At 40.6% G+C, this 16351-nt stretch overlaps 1 protein-coding gene across 3 annotated transcripts in view; it reads right to left on the bottom strand.

Annotated features, from left to right (window-relative positions):
- Positions 1-16351, bottom strand: part of WWC2 (WW and C2 domain containing 2) — an 84066-nt gene that overhangs the window by 44456 nt on the left and 23259 nt on the right. For all 3 annotated transcript variants that reach the window (XR_001554899.3, XM_015861415.3, XM_085545082.1), the window contains exons 2-4: positions 13323-13432; positions 1931-2134; positions 981-1057 (exon numbers count right to left, since the gene is read on the bottom strand). Coding sequence is in view for 2 of the 3 variants with exons in the window: in XM_015861415.3 (XP_015716901.2) it covers positions 981-1057; positions 1931-2134; positions 13323-13432 (391 nt within the window). In the remaining variant the exon portion in view is untranslated. The remainder of the gene's footprint in view (positions 1-980; positions 1058-1930; positions 2135-13322; positions 13433-16351) is intronic.

Here is a 16351-nt window from a genome sequence, read left to right on the forward strand (position 1 = left end):
CCACTCCACGATTCCTTTTAAACAATACTTGTTTAGACTCCTAATCATCACACTAAGGTGAAGAATGATGTTATTCTCCAGGGCTTCTGGGCGCCACACTGTGCAGAAGACAGAAGGGGGCAATGGAAGAGCTCAGTAATTGACATCTCTCTGCTCACACTGAATTTGTATCCCAGCACCGTTCAAGGACTTTGCACAGAGGTTCTGCCCTTTTAACCTGCACGGTTCGATCAGATTCTTGTCATTACTAACTGCAGAAAGTTCCGGTTCCACTGAACACATATGAACATGTGCCACAGCTTATATAAATGAATTGCCTACGTAGATTTCAAATGTGCTCCACAGTTTCCTCCTTATTCAAGATGAATCCACTAGAGACTGACCTGTGAGTGACAGTTCTTCACATGGAGTTTGTTAGTGACCATACTGGAAGAAGTTGATCACATAAAGAATTTTGCATGGTAGCGATTTCAGAGAGTGAATGAAAACTTCTACTCTCCATCTGAATGGTTTCATTTTGACACATTTTCACACCATCACTACAGAAATGTTGAGGCAGTTCATGTAGCTAACGGCACATTTCTTGCAGAAGAAAGATTGCGTACAATCATCCAGATGCATCTCGTTTTGGTCTGCTACCTTTTTATTTTCACCTAATGATTTTTTTCTTTTTAAGCAAAATGGTAAAAGTAAGAACAGATAAGAGATTTATATAAATCCACATCTGATTAGACTACCTGTCAAAGCTTCACCAAAGTGCGTTCTCTAGAATTAGCTGAATCAGCTTTAAAAATTTATTTAAAAATTCATTTCAAGCTCATGGTTTTTAATATTTTTAATATTCACATTAAATAATATTTAATGAGAATATTAGGTTTCAGTATTGGGGTGCAAAGTACCTCTGCTAGTTCAACCTCTGCATTCTATAGTCAGAAACCCGGCATACAGAGTACAAATGAATACGAATTAAGAACTCTCACCCTTAATCTTGTAGTAGAGATTTCAGCCTTCAGAATGTCAGGGTCATACTTTGTGCTTGATGAAGAGCCTGAGAATACTTTAAAATAATAATAATAATAAAAACAACAGGACAAGTATTTAAACATTTTAAAATCATTAATTAATCCTTTTCCTTGGCATATCCACATTGATCTAAAGCTACAAAGTACAGAAAAACTGCAATACTTTACAAATCTATATCCTTTCATAGAGTAGTCAGCACTGCAGCTTGGCAGTCATTAATGGGTATGATCTCACCTCAAGCGCTACGTGCAGTTTTAGATGCCACAACATAAGAAGAACATAAAGCTGTCAGAGAGCTCCAAAGGAGGGATACAGAGGTGGTTAAGGGTCTGGTGGACATCCGCCTCTAAGAGAGTGATGTGGCTGACAAAACAAATACAGGCCTCTGAAAGCTCTTCACCATGCTAATCCCTTGACCAGTACTATAACATGCATCTTTATTTTACCCCTAATTCACACATGGTGTAAAACTACTGTGAGAAGCAGTAGCAAACGCCTTTTTTGGTCCACTGCAGGTACCTGTCAACACAGTAGGGTCATTTCAGTATGCAGCCAGGAAGTGCAGGAGAACCTATTTACTTTGAACCTAGATTTGGTAGAATTTTGTTCTGACAAACTGTGTGACAAAACAGAGTTCAGAGCTGACTGCTCTAAACCACTGCTCAAAGCAGTTCAATTGTACCAGACTGGAGAGAGTTCCTTCCAGCAGAATATCTTGGTATTAAAAAAAAAAAGAGAGAGAGAAAAAGAAAAAAAAAAGGAAAAGAAAAAGAAAAAGGATGCTATCTCTAAAAAAGCCCGAGTACAAGATGTTCATAGCAAACCTTGAAACCCATCCCAAAGCGAAACAGGATCCCCTGCAGGGCACAGATCAAAGAGGTTACATTGTATTTCCTACTGTACTTACAGCTTGTACGAGAGCTTGATTTTTCTTTGTAGGCATCATTCAACCGTACATACTCATCCAGTGCGAGTGCGAGCCTCTGTTCTTTCACCTGGTACAGTTCCTTCTGAGTGCTGAGAGCATCCTGGGCTACCATAAGATAATCTTTCAGCATTCTCTCTTGTTCTTGCCTCCATTGTTTCCTGGGATCTTCTATTTGTGTCGTTTCTTTATAGGAGGGAAAAGGAAGAATTGAAAGGTATTTCTGCTGAAGTCTTCACAGCTAAATTGTTACCTTGCTTAGAACCCACAGTTTTAGGAGTCTGAGCCATACCCTGACTTTGGTTATTAAGCAGCTGCTCAGTTTTATCAGGGTTTTTTTTGCCACAACTTTGTGTGAGAGAAACAGTATTTAAGTGGTCACTTGCTAAATCAGAATTGGGTACAACATGTAACGCTGTATGGAGATGATTCCTACACTCCTAAAGCTGAGTTAAAAATGCCCACAAACTTTTCACTCATAGTTTTTGCATACAAGTTGCTGGAAATCACAGGATCAATAAAGGGTCTCAGAACGACATTTAAAAACTGAATGCATTTCTGAAGGAAAAAAATGAAACGTCATCTTAGTTATTGCATTTTTTCAAAATACTCTCCCCCACTTCATTGATTTTTACAGCCACACGTTATTCATGCTTTATTGTGGTTATCTCTCTCCTTCTCTACAAAAACAGTCTTTATGTTTATCTTTTCCACTGTAACTGAACGAACAGAACATTAATTCTTAACATCAACTCTCCCACCTCCATTCCTACCACCATGAGGCATCCGATCCAAGATATAACACAGTTTTATTTACAGTCAGTAGCAGGGCATCCTCAGACAGAAAGTCATTCCAGCTAAGACAGGTGCCTAAGATATATGGGACCAATTGCCTTTCTGAACAATCTCCTCCTTCCCACCGACTACCCAGGAAATAGAAGCAAATAAGTGGGAACAGATTTTAGGTTAACCACGTTAACTTAAGTAGCCCCACAGAAAAAAAGCATGAGACGTATTAAGAAAAAGCAGAAGAAAAGGCCATTATCTGGCTTAAGTTTTCTGCCACTTTAATTCTCTGAATTGTTTCGCTGTGAGAACTAATGCAGGGGGGGAAAAAAAGCAGGAACGTGTAGCTGAAGACATGGGGGGAAAAGAGCCAACCTGATTGCTCTGACCTGTATCTCAACTGCGCTCTTGGGGAGAAGGCACTCTCTCAACTACATATCTGAAAACAGATTTTCTAAGTGCAAAAGCTGATAAGGACAGCGTCTGCTTAATAGCAATTTCCCACAATAGCTAACTGCTGGTTCTTCCAAAGCTCTTCTCGGTGCTAATATCACATAAACCAAAGACATGGATATAAAAAGAAGCTTCCCGCAAAACTAACTCCATAAAAATTTGAACTGGCAGCATAACGTAACCACTGATGCTTTGACAAACACACAAGGAGCACCCCCTGTGCTGGGGGGGACCGTTTCTGCCACTTACAAACATGCAAAGCTTCTTTATTTCTCCTTGGGAAGGTACTTCTTAGACATACGCAGCGGAAGCACACAGACTAGAAATCATATGAAGCCAAGTGTGGTGCATAAAAGATTAAAGCAGAGCAGCTTTACGTACAGTGGTTTTTGCAATAACCCCAACAAGAACCATCTCCCAAAAATCACAGCCGTGTTACAGCCACCTGCTCTGTTCCACAAGGATATCAGGAGCACAAAGAAGCAAATCAATACCTTTTCTCTCGTAAACAGTCAGCACATGTCCCGGTCTGTGGCCACTTACTGCCATTGTGCTTTAACACACCTCCACACTGGCAGTTATTTACACAAGATGAGAAGTGCCTGCTTCCAGAGGTGTCCTTTTTTGTGTAGCAGAATGAAGAGGCGAAGCAGGATTCTCATGGGTCAGTGATCAAATAGGATAAATGCCCTTACGTTGGGTTTTTTTTTTTTAGGAAGAATGTAACGACATGATTGTGTTTTAAGAGTGCAACCAGCAGCCACCAAATAATCGTACAAGACTGCGAGGTCTCATCTTTGAGCATGTTGTAGGTAATTGCCATGTAGGTTTTAAGTGAGGATTGCTCAACATGCAGCCCAAAGACCAAACGTAGCCTGCAGAGTCCTAAAATGTGGCCTACAGATGCCCTGTCCTTGCAACTGCAAGAGAAGGACAAAGCTGGTCAACAGCAGATGATTTTTTATTGCTGACAAAAACAATCAAACATTTTCTTTTTGCCTCTCAAAGCAGCACATGCAAAACAACACTACGGTAATACAACCTCACATCTTTTATTCAGATAGTCATAAACAAACCTAAGGTGACCCCACGTTTTATTGTGTCTCTTCAGCAAAGTAAGCTTTGGATGACTGTCCGTGTAGGTACTGCACCATGTCTATCCCAGAACTAACATTCCCTCCAGCTTTCCCCAAGCAGGGGAGGCAATGTGGAAAATATTGCAATATGGAAAACCCCCAATATTGAATCACTTGTTTGGCAAGTTGTTCACATAGACAAACACGTACCTGTGCACTGCACTGAACACTTCTCCATTTGTCATTTTTCAGTCATCTGAATTTTAAACAGCATCTTTACCACATAGATGGAAAAGAAGACTATACCACAATAACAAAAACAAAAAACACAGACGGAACTGTGGGTAACAATTCTGGTATTGTAATGCCACATTTTGAAAAGCACATCCATCTGAGCACGTGCATCTCACAACAGCCCATGCTTTCTTGTTTTTAGAAGTTCTCCTTTCAAAGTCAAATACTTAGACATGGTAGAGAGGGAACAGCTCACTGAACGTTCCAAAGAGAGATGGGGAACCCTTTATCTTTAAACCACAGAGTGAAATTCAAGCCACAAATAAGATCCTTTCTTATTCTTCATCAGCTGTTAAATACAAACAAACTCTAGAGAGGCTCATTCCCTTTTTAGTACTGATAGATCTTTCCACCAGGTGACTACAACAGGATGCCTTATAGCCTTACATAAAGTAGATACAAATAATGGATGAAACAGACTGTGGGCTAAACAGATGGGGAGATGCTATTTCTTCTGGTCAGGTGAGGAGTAAACACTAATTATGAGACTAAGACAGAGCTCAGTAGTTGTATCTGTTCTGGAAAATGCTAACAGGACTTCCAGCATCAGCAGTGGATGAGAGACAAACCACCCCTGGGCAGGACCTCCCCAACACCTTTAGCATCACTGGATAGCTAAATACTGGATAGCTAAATACAAGAGCTCAGCTGTTTCTTTTGGCCGCTGTACCTTCCGTGGCATAAACTTGGATGTGAACAAAAGGCATATCCTTAAAACAGGTCTTTAAACAACAAAGAACAGTACGTCAGGATCTGTCAGGTGCACTGACTAGAGATTTATTAAAAGCAAACAAACAAACTTCATTTATAACATCCCCTCTTCAATCATAGCATAAAATAATAAACTCTAGTAAAAGAATGCACATTGCAGGGGATGAGAGGAAATTTAATATTCACGTTACATGTTCCTAATTTGATTTGGTTTTAGTATCATTTAGCAAAACTACTTATGAAGCAAAATTACTGAATTCTATTAAGAGATCTTGATTTAAAACCAATTAATTTAACTTAAATTACTGCAGGTACACAGAAACAAACTTATGAACCAACAATTTCCTTCTGTTTTTTAGTTGTGAAGTGGCAGAACAGCATACATAGCAGGACAGCACGCTCTACACAAGGACATTCCTGAGAACTGAGATTATCACAGCCTTGCAACGTAAAAGATCAAGCTGTGTTGGCTTTAATCATCCTACTATTAATGAAATGCAATCTTCCTGGCTCACTGCCAGTCAGGTTTGATGCACTTAGACTGAGTAAAGAATGTGACCAGAACAACAACTCAAAGCCAAAATATCAGGACTTACCTTACTGCCCTTGAAGCGAGTTCTAACTGAAGGAATAAACAAAGCTCTTCAAGGTATAACGTTACACGTGCTCCACATAATTATACATGGGATATATATAATACATAGGACATATGGGATTTTTTTTTATTAGATAGTCAAGATGTTATGTTTCTCTCTGCTTATCCAGACGGCCTGACAAATTTTTACAGTCTGCTTCAGCAGAAGGAAACTATTACCTTATCAGCGGTAGATCGTATTTTTCTAAAACACATGGAATTAAAATCCCACTAGAAAATCCCACAGGGAAGGGAACAGCTCCCTGACGCCCCACTGCTAGACATAAGAGAATTGGACATTTTACTACAGGATTAACAATACGTGGAAGCAATAGTTTTTCCAGCATCTCCCCTTGCCAAATAAAATAATAGTGGCAACTGGCTCTAGAATGACCCACATGTAATCTGTCTTCAGTCAGGCAGGTTGCATTTATGCAACACATTTGAGAGAGCAAGTACTCTGAATGTACTCTGAATGGGGGGGGCCCTACCAAAAAGAAAATGCTGGAGATGACAGATCAGCACTTGAGGAGGACACGTGCACGGCAGGCAAACACCATCCTATTATACTTCTCATCCAGATGACAAATCTCTTACCTTTTCAATCATATGCCCATGTTATTCCAATAAATGTAACAGAACCACCATCTCAGAAGAGCAGGCCACAGCCTGGTATTCCAAGGGAAACCAGCTGACCTGGCTAGAAATGAGGAGCAGAGACACAGGACCTGTCCGGCTGTCATCAGAACCCGTTCCTGGGGCTGCAGGTTGTACCACGTTTTCTCACCCATACTCCCCAGTATGGTCCATTCATGTGTTGTTTTTCACAGGTTCTGGTGTCCACCCAACCCTGCACAAAGCCTGTTCATCACACTGGGTCCACCTGAACACCCAATGGGCCAAAACCTGAACATAAAAGTATCTGTATAGTTTCCTGGCAGGATAGGTGAATTGTGCCAGGTTACTGGAGGTCCGAGTACCAAGTATAAAGAAGAAAGAATGGGGAATGTGGGTTGGTGTTCAAACAGTCCCTGATAGCCTTTTGTTGTGCTAATACTACAGCTATTCCACAGAATTGGTTTGAGAAGGAGGGCATATCTGGAAAACAGCTCACAACATGCCCATCAACGGCCCTATAGAACATATAACATCAGGAGAGGAAAAGTGGTATCTGATACCAACCACCGCGTGGTGATTCAAGTTAACTTAACGAAGGGTGGTGAAAGCAGTTTTATAAACAGCATTACATAATCGCTATGGATATGTTTATTCTACAAGTATATCCTGTGTTCCTTGATAAGCAAACTGGCTTTCAAATCTCCATTCTTTTGCCTGCCATCAGACAATAGTACAGTAGGAAAAAAACCAATGTAAACATTATTTCATCATACTTCACTTCTAACAAATATTGCAGATAGCTGAGATGCGAGCCCTAAAGAACAGTAAAGGAACAAAGGCGCTAGCAGTAGTTTCAGGGAGAATAACAGCGTGTTCCTGGACTAGCACAAGGAATGCAATTCATTGTTTACATACCAGAGGCTTTCCCAACAGTTTTTTTTTCCTTATTCCTTTTTCTCTCCACTCCCCTTCTTTTAAAAATGCTCAGTATTCAACCACAAGCAGTAAGAACGACAATTTGCACCCGTAAATTTGAGGAGGAATTCACAAAGAAATATTACATTGTTTCAAAAAGATGCATTTTTTTCAATAGGTACATAAAAATAAGGAGTAGCACTTATAGAGAAGCAGTTTCAATAAGGCTGTGCAGCCCAACAAGATGACATATAGAGTGTCTTTAAAATGATCTAAAACACTGCTGGATACTCAGAGAAAATCAAATTTTACCACATAATAAGATGGAATATGGGCGCTGAGGAGAGACATGAAGGTAAATTAGGTCATTCAGAGTATGAGTACGCTCCGAACTGAGCTCTGCAGTTTGTTTCCTGCCGGAGGACTCACACAAGAGCAATGTCTCCTCTCTTCCAGACACCTTCTTCACTCTTCCCTAAATTAATTCAGTGCTTGAACTGAGAAGCAGTGAGCAGGCAGCTCAGCACCACCCAGCTTGTTGCTCTCTCTCCCCAGATGGGATGCAGGAGAGAATCAAAAAGGTAACACTCTGAGAATCTATGAGTTGAGGCAAAGACGGTTCAAAAGGTAAAACAAATCTGGGCATACAAGCAAAGCAAATGAAGGAATTTACTTCTCATTCCTCATCAGCAGTTCAGTCACTCCCAGGAAAGCAGTGCTCATCATGTATTTCTTGTGGAGACTGACGCCAGCACTCCCAACATTCTCTTCTTCCTCCTCCCATCTTCTATCGTTTTCACTGCTGAGCACACGGTATGGGCCATTCCTCTGCCCAGCCTGGGCCAGCAGTCCTGGTTCTGTCCCATTTCAGCTCCTTGTGCCTCCCAGCCCCCTCCTGGCAGGGCAGCATGAGGAGCTGAGACATTCTCAGCTCTGCACAGCGCAGCGACTATTACCACAGGGTGCTATTGCCACTATTTTAAACAAAAACCAAAGCACAGCATCATACAGGCCTCTACAAAGAAAATTAACACTAACCCAGCCAAAACAAACAAAAGTGTTGGGGGTGCAGGGCAGGGAGAAAATTATATTGAATACAAAGGAGAGAAACTGAGAGGAATGGGGGGGAAGATGCAATGGACTGAAATAGAGCTGGGTTAGGAGCGGCTATTGCTTCCCATCCTTATCTCTTAAATACAGCCACTCAGCTCCTTTCTAATACCTTTGCCACTAAGCAGTACCAACAGCAGAGTACTTGTTCTCTCAGTCAGAGAGATCAATGCCACGAAGCAAACAACCTCTTGCCTGGTTATTCCTGAGCCTGAAAATCAAGCTTGGAAGGAGATGAATTATTTAGGAATAAGCAGTGTATTGAAAGCAAGGCAGAATTTGTCCCAGCCCAGGACTCCCTCAGACTGTTTATGCCAAGCCAAAAATGTAGAAGTCTTTCAGATAAGCCAAGGTCTTAGAAAGAAAGGTTTAAAATGACAGGACTTTGAACTCTGCACATTCTCAAAATGTAAAGGAAACAACCCTCCCGAATACCTCTAATACTAATAAGGAAATGAACTGGCCATGTTACAAAGTGTTCTCTCAGATTTCAAGAATTTAAGAATGAAAATCAGAATCCCAACACTTCAATTTATTACCATGTTTTATAGCACACTGGTATCTTCAGCAATATTTGAGGGCTCAAAGCTCTATGATAGAGTGATACATCTGTGTACATCTGTACTTGCTACCTTTACCCTTTTTTGGCTTTCATTCATCTTTAGATACTGAGATCTGTTATTTGGACCATTCAATAACAAACAAAACATCAGTGGAAGATGACACAGACTCAGTAAAATGTACCAGGAAGTTCTGCAGCTGAATCACAGAATTGTAGGTGTTGGAAGGGACCTCTAGAGATCATTGAGTCCAACCTCCCTGCCAAAGCAGGCTCCCTACACCACGTCACACAGGTGAAAAAGAACAATCTCAGTCACAAAGAAGACATCAGTAACCACCCTTCCTTTCAAATCAAAACCACAAACCCACTGAAGTTCTGCAGCTAACATCTGCAAACAAGCATATGGGCTGAAGCCCCATCAACTCTTGGGACCTGCTCCTGGCCCAGAAAGGAGAACAAGCTTAAAGCTGACGCTTCAAGTTCTCCCCTTCTTTAGCTGCCATGGATGCACATCCCACACAATGAGCCTCACAAGAAAAGCCAAGCAGCAGTGGGGAAGGAAGGGGAGGAGGAGGGCTCACACACCTCAGGAAGCAGAGTGTTTGCCCATCGGCCTCGTTCCCTACAGTCACACTGACATGATATGGGGGCAGGAACCACAGCAAGTGATGACAACTGCAACTGGCACTAAGAACTGCACCTGGAAATCACGGCCTTGGAGCCAAAACTGCTTCCTGGCCAGCCTGCGCAGGGCACACACCAGATGAAAGTTCAAGGGTGTCATTTCAAAATACCTTTAACCAGTGCTACCACACAAAGCTGTCCCCTGAGTCCACCTGAGTGTTCATTTCTATCCCCAGGTCACCTTCCCTCCCTTGCTTGCATAAAGAGGGGTGTGGGAAGGAGAACAAACAGCAACTTTTTTTTCCATGCCGGATTAGTTTCAACTCGAATCAGCTCCCTGATCTGATTCACTGTCTGGCCATGCAAATATTCATGCCAGTATAAGCAAAAACATTGCGGAGACAGAACAAAAGGCCAGAGGTAGCAACAGAGCAGGACCAATTCTTTCAGAGATTGTATCAGCTTAAAAGTGTTTGCAAACCTAATCTTAAAGAGCACAAATGTTTGCACCCACTTAAAGGCTGACGTTGAAAACCCTGTAGAAAAAACTGGAAAAATATGAAAGCGGTGGCTTTGCCTGTAGACGTATGAAATCAAGTGGAATAAGAGGTTTGTGTGACTTTTTGTATTGCTTTTTTAACCATATTATTCAGCAAAATCGAAAGCTAAAGAAAATGACCTGAAGTACACATGTGCAATGAGAATTTTAAGAGTGACAGCACATGCTAAAAATCTTTGGACTCTCCCAAACCACAGTAAGAAGAATCCCACACAAAAGGAACTCCTTAGTCCCTGGTCACAAAGTAATATCCTTTGAACAAAAGGTGCTACTGAATCACAGGGTGAGCATTTAGGTTCTTAAGGGTATTAGCTACCCACATCATATGCACGCTCTGCCTTGACAGATGGCCTGTAATCTGGTCTCCCTTGAGGCTGAAAGCATCACATTAAGATTCCTAATTGGAGTAATACATTCATAAAATAATGACCTCAGTCAGTGTTTCCTGAAGTGGGTTACATCACCTCATTGAATCACAAGAAAGTCCCAAGGCAACCAGAGAGAGCAAGAAAAAAATGTAAATATATTAAAAGAATGACATAAAAATATACAAGATAACAGTAAAACAAAGTTATACTTAAACATATTGACACCAAATGCACAGTTTCTCAAGTTCAAGGGAGCATTCACGACTGCAGACTGCTCACAGCCAGCTCTTACCCTTTACTGCAGGAGGAAAAACTGAGCTGCCACTGGCAATCAAGGACAGTTGGCTTTTCTCAAATTTGTATAAGAGAAGGGAAAGTAAAGGGCTAAGGCAGTTAATTACACAGATGGGGAAGGCATGTACAAGCTTTTGTTCTAAGATCTGTTGATTCATATGGTGAACTCTGTGGAGAAAGACCTCAGTGTCCTGGTGGAAAACAGGTCAGCCACAGCCAGCAGTGTACCCTTGTGTCCAAGAAGGTCAATGGGATCCCAAGGTGCAGGGCATGGACAGCACATCGAGGGAGTTGATCCTCCCCATCTGCTCTGTCTTGCTGGAGCCACATTTATAGATTACTGTATCCAGATCTCAGCTCAACAGCTCAAAAGACAGGCACCTCCTAGAAGGAGTCCCATGGAGGGCCACAAAGATGATAAAACAGCCTCCTACATACAGGAGCATCTCCTGTATGAGGAAAGGCTGTGTGACCTGGGGTTATTTAGCCTGGGGAAAAGATGACCGTGAGGGGTCTGATAAACGTTTATAAATATCTAAAGGGAGGTTAGAGGCATACAGATGAGACCAGGTTCTTCTTGGCGGTGTGTACTGATAGGACAAGGAGCAATGACCTAAAACTTGAACACACAGAGTTCTATATAAGCACGTAGAAGAAATTGCTTTCAGTAAGGGTGACAGAGCACTGGAACAGGATGCCCAGAGTGGTTGTGGAGTTTCCTTCTATGGAGATATTAAAGACCTGTCAAAACTCCTACCTGTGCAACCTACTGTAGGGAACCTGCTTTAGCAAGGGGTTGGACTCCATGATCTCTTGAAGTCCCTTAAAATCCCTGCAATTCTGTGGTGTAATATTTGAAGAATTTCACCTTTCAATGCAGAAATTTGGCAGAATTTTTAGAAGTTTCTTCCATTACAACATTGGAACTTCTGTCACGTCCCACCTTCAAAAGGAGTGCAGTAGGTCTTCACTTTTTAACATAAAAGAAGGCAACAACCAGAAGTAAGACACTCTGAATTTATAGTCTTTTGTGCTAAGCTCTAGCTTCCTGCTCATGGTTTAATGGTTTTGTCTGAGGAATCTGGACATCTATTGTGGCCAGTAAAACTGGCCAATCTTGATTTATCAGGCTTACAGCTGAACCCAATCAAAGGAGCTTAAATCAGCTCAGTGGCAGAGCAGACAACCAACCAGTCATTTAAATCACACTTTTGAATACACTGGCTGCATTGACAAGATAGCAGTTGACTACAACAGCAGCTTAGACATCCCAGCCTTGATTCATGCGCGCATACTTTTAAGATGCCTCTGGGAAACCAGCCTCCTCTTCAGCTTTTGTTCCTGAAGACCACTGGTCTCTCAGCCACCCCTGCCCTATCTAGTGATCCTCTGCAGGTGTCTCTGCTAATCTGAAGTATCTCAAAAAGCCGCAGACACTTTAATATTGTTTGAGTACATTGCACTGCTAGTGCAAGTGCAGGCACCTACATTCAGGCATCCTAAATGGAATCCCTTCTATTATGTTATTGAAGATCATTTCTAAGATGAGAAAGGCATCAATCAGTATGGACTAACAAAGACGTAAAAAGAAGACAAATGCTTTCAGTAATACATTCATTTAGATACGTCTAACCATGCACTGCATTTCAAAACTTTCTGCTATAATTTAGTATGGTTCAGATGTGACTCGCATGCAATTAAAAATATATGTAGAAGTAGGTGCAGTCATCCTGCCTGTACCAGATTTTCTTGTATGCCTTATGAAGCCAATAACGTTACACAAAAGGTCAAATTTCCCCCAGAAATTTAATTCCACATTCCCTTTCCAATTACCACAGAATACAGCATTATTTATAGATTGAATTCTATTCTACAACTTTCTTAGAACTATGGGGCCTCTGACAGATTTCACATACAAATTACAAGCAGCCCCCACACTCCAAACTATCTGAACTAATAGCTCCTTTCAATAGATGGGCTGAGGTCAGTTTTTGGTTATTTGTATCTGACTGTACTCGTACCCATCAGTGCTCATCACTGAATATTTAACAGCCACTCAACATTCTACACTTTGCCAGTACAAACAGATGCAAACCTTCTTTATTTACCATTTATTACATGGACTTCCTCCACAGAAAAAGATGAAGAGTTACGTGAATAACTGTGAACACACCTCCAACCAACCCCAAACCTACACACACGAACGTGGTAATTTGATGGCAGAAAATCATTAACTGTTACTATAATTACAACTCTCACATCAGAAATCTTTTCCTACTCTCAGTCATCCTTGAAGAAACTTCCCAAGAAAGTCTAATTGTGAAAAGTCTTTTTACACGATCAATACGGCAGACTGAATCTGATACTTACGGTTGATGTGATCGATATAGTACACACCAATCTGAGGATCATATGCAGCTTCCCATCCCCACGGCAGTTCATCCCCAACACAATCCGCGAATGACAAGGGCTTTGTTAACCTAAAAATAAAGGAACAAAGGTAAGTTTATACCCCTTTCTAACTTGCTTGTTATTCGTATTAATTCCTAGTGTGACAAACTAAAGACAGTGTGGGGAGAGAAGATATTCTGTCTCTACCTCCCCCTTCAAGTTTAGGCTCTTGATTATTTTCCCCCCATTTCAGCCTTCTGAATTCATCAACTCCAAGAACATAATACAAATTATTCCAAATATTTCCTAGTACAGGCACTCAAGTGAGAAATTCCCTGCATCATATTTCACATTGACAGCTTAAAATTAAAAAGCAACCAATAGCTTTTTAAAAAAACAGCACTCCTCTTTGTCCTCTGAAGAAGTGGCCCTTCAACCTCGAGTCTGTGATGACACTACAAGATTTCAAGGTTATCTCTTCTAATGACCACAAAAAAAATACAGAAAACATAACTGAGACACAGCTAGCAGCACTCACCAGTTCAAGAACTTGAACAAAATTAACAGTAGTAGATATTTTACAATCTTTATTTAATGGATAATCAGATGTTAATTAAGTGTCCTCCTAAAAACGAACCATATTAACATTTTTCATTTTAACAATCTGTTTGCAACCAGAAATAGTTTGGTAACTTAACTGAGGCTGAGCAAAGCTCAACATCGTGATGTTTTGTTGGCTTTGGGGAAAGAAACAAGTATTAAGTACTGAGTTTCCTCTTGATAAACCCCCAGCCACATCACCCATATTAATAGGAATGACAAGAGATTGAAGGCTTTATTATCAACATACTGCTAGTATGCAATTAGAATTTTTTAAACGCCACATTCCCCAGGACTCTCTCTTTTCTACCAGAGACTTTCAAAAGCACAAAGTTTTTGAGCCAAATGCTGACTTTACTGCTGGACAGCGACCTGGACAAGGAGAGATCAGGCTGGTTTGGGCCCTCCAAACTGTCCCAGCATAAACACGTAGGGCAAGTGGGTGAGATCAGTATGACATGAAGACAATTAATATGCAAGACAGAACTTGAAAGCCAAGAGAGTTATAAGATATAATTAGAAAGGAAATAATACCAGAGAGCAAGGACTGAAAGGAATATTATCTGAGTGAAGATCATTATTAGTGACATAATAAGATATAATGGACAAACTGCCATTACATTCATTAACCATGACCCAGGAAAAATGAGGTTTATTGCACTGTAATAGAGGATTAAGTGTTGCATCTCAGGGTACTGATATTCCAAGGCACTTCACAATACTTTTCAGCTGGTGGTTATCAATTTACACGCTCTTGAAAGAACGCCGATACTAAAAAACCTGAAGTCCATGTTCAGTGTACCATGAAGCTGAATTAGTCATCAGAAGGCTGTTTCTTTTTAAGTGTATATTCATTGAGTTTAAGTATTCTCACTTACGGCCAATATATATATATTTTAATTAATTTTTATAATTCCTTCCAAATGATGATTAATTTATTAGCCTTAAACTCATAATAGCAATCTTTTTCTACTCAACCCTGTACTGCTGCAACGCAACGCTGCCATTTCAGCAAATGGAGTGAAAAGCATCCCAAGGGCCAGGAAACAAGAAATGTATGTGCGTGTCACATGAAGTGGCTGCTCCCAATTAAGTCAGGAGAAAATCTGTAACTCCATTATCTAATTATGCTGTTGCCAATCACTTCATAGATGCTCAGGGAAACCCAGGAGAAAAAACACAGCTTACACACAGAGAAGCTATAGCACAACATTGTACCCACGTTTTTCAAAATACAGTTACCTCAGATCTTAAACAGTAGATTCTGCAGTTACACATATTATCTTTAATGATTAATATTCCTACAGACATGAACACAGCCTGGATATGCATCTAAAATTAATGAAGAGGCTGATGATGTTGTAAAATGGAAACATAACTACGGATTGACAGACTGTCAATGTTGTTGCACATTGACAACTTTATGCATTTTCTTGCTTGAGATACTCCTTGAGACCACAAAAATGTAAGAAACATTTCTTACTGAAATCAGTGTCTAGAAAAAAACAAGAAATTTACAGTATGAATGCTGTCTTTCTGTTAGGATATAGACAACTCACTGTACTTCACACCTCTGTGATCATCAGAGTGCATATTCTTCAATATTCTTATTCAATATTCTTGGGGGTTGGACTCGATGATCTCTAGAGGTCCCTTCCAATCCCTACAATTCTGTGATTCAAAATGAGTGTGTGCATTACACTCACGGACATGACATTTTCAACACATTATACTGTGCAGGAACACCATATTCTGCTGCATTTCTTCTCTGACTCCATGTCTCTCCAAGATCTCTTAAGAATGAAGGTGCTTGTAACGCTGGATATTACCCATATCATGATTAGGACTCTACTTTATCAACAGGAAACTCCAGAGTTTTGGAGTACTGGCAGCCCCACAGTAACTGCTGGCCAGGATATAATTTCTGAGACATTCTCAAAGTCTTTGCTCCCTTCTAAACTCAGCAGACTTCTGTAGCATATTTCAAGACCTAATTCTATCTGTACACTGAAGAGCTGTGCCAGCAGAACTAGAGATGTTTTGCTTAGACTGACTTGATGTGATTTATAATATATAGGGATGAAGCACATGGGGAAGAGAGAAAAGTAACAGCAGTCACATCTCAGAAAACTGGGGATGGTCAGGAGGAACACAAAAAGCAAACAACAAATCTGAGGCTCTTTTCCTCAACTAGAAAGGACAAAAATGCACTTGGTAAGAGGTGAACAAAAATACCTGAGAACTACGACAAGATTCTTCTTCATGTCTTTTAAAAAGACTTCCAAGAATACTTTCTTTGTTGCGTAACGCTTGACATACAGTTAACACCTGGAGTTTTGAATTCAACTGTATCTAGGGTCAATACTCAACTTCTATAGCAACTTCAAGATGCATTTGAAAACTCTCAA

This window comes from Coturnix japonica, chromosome 4, assembly GCF_054131305.1.
Source record: "Coturnix japonica strain WE chromosome 4, WE-NBRP24, whole genome shotgun sequence".
In the NCBI taxonomy this organism is placed as follows: Eukaryota; Metazoa; Chordata; class Aves; order Galliformes; family Phasianidae; genus Coturnix; species Coturnix japonica.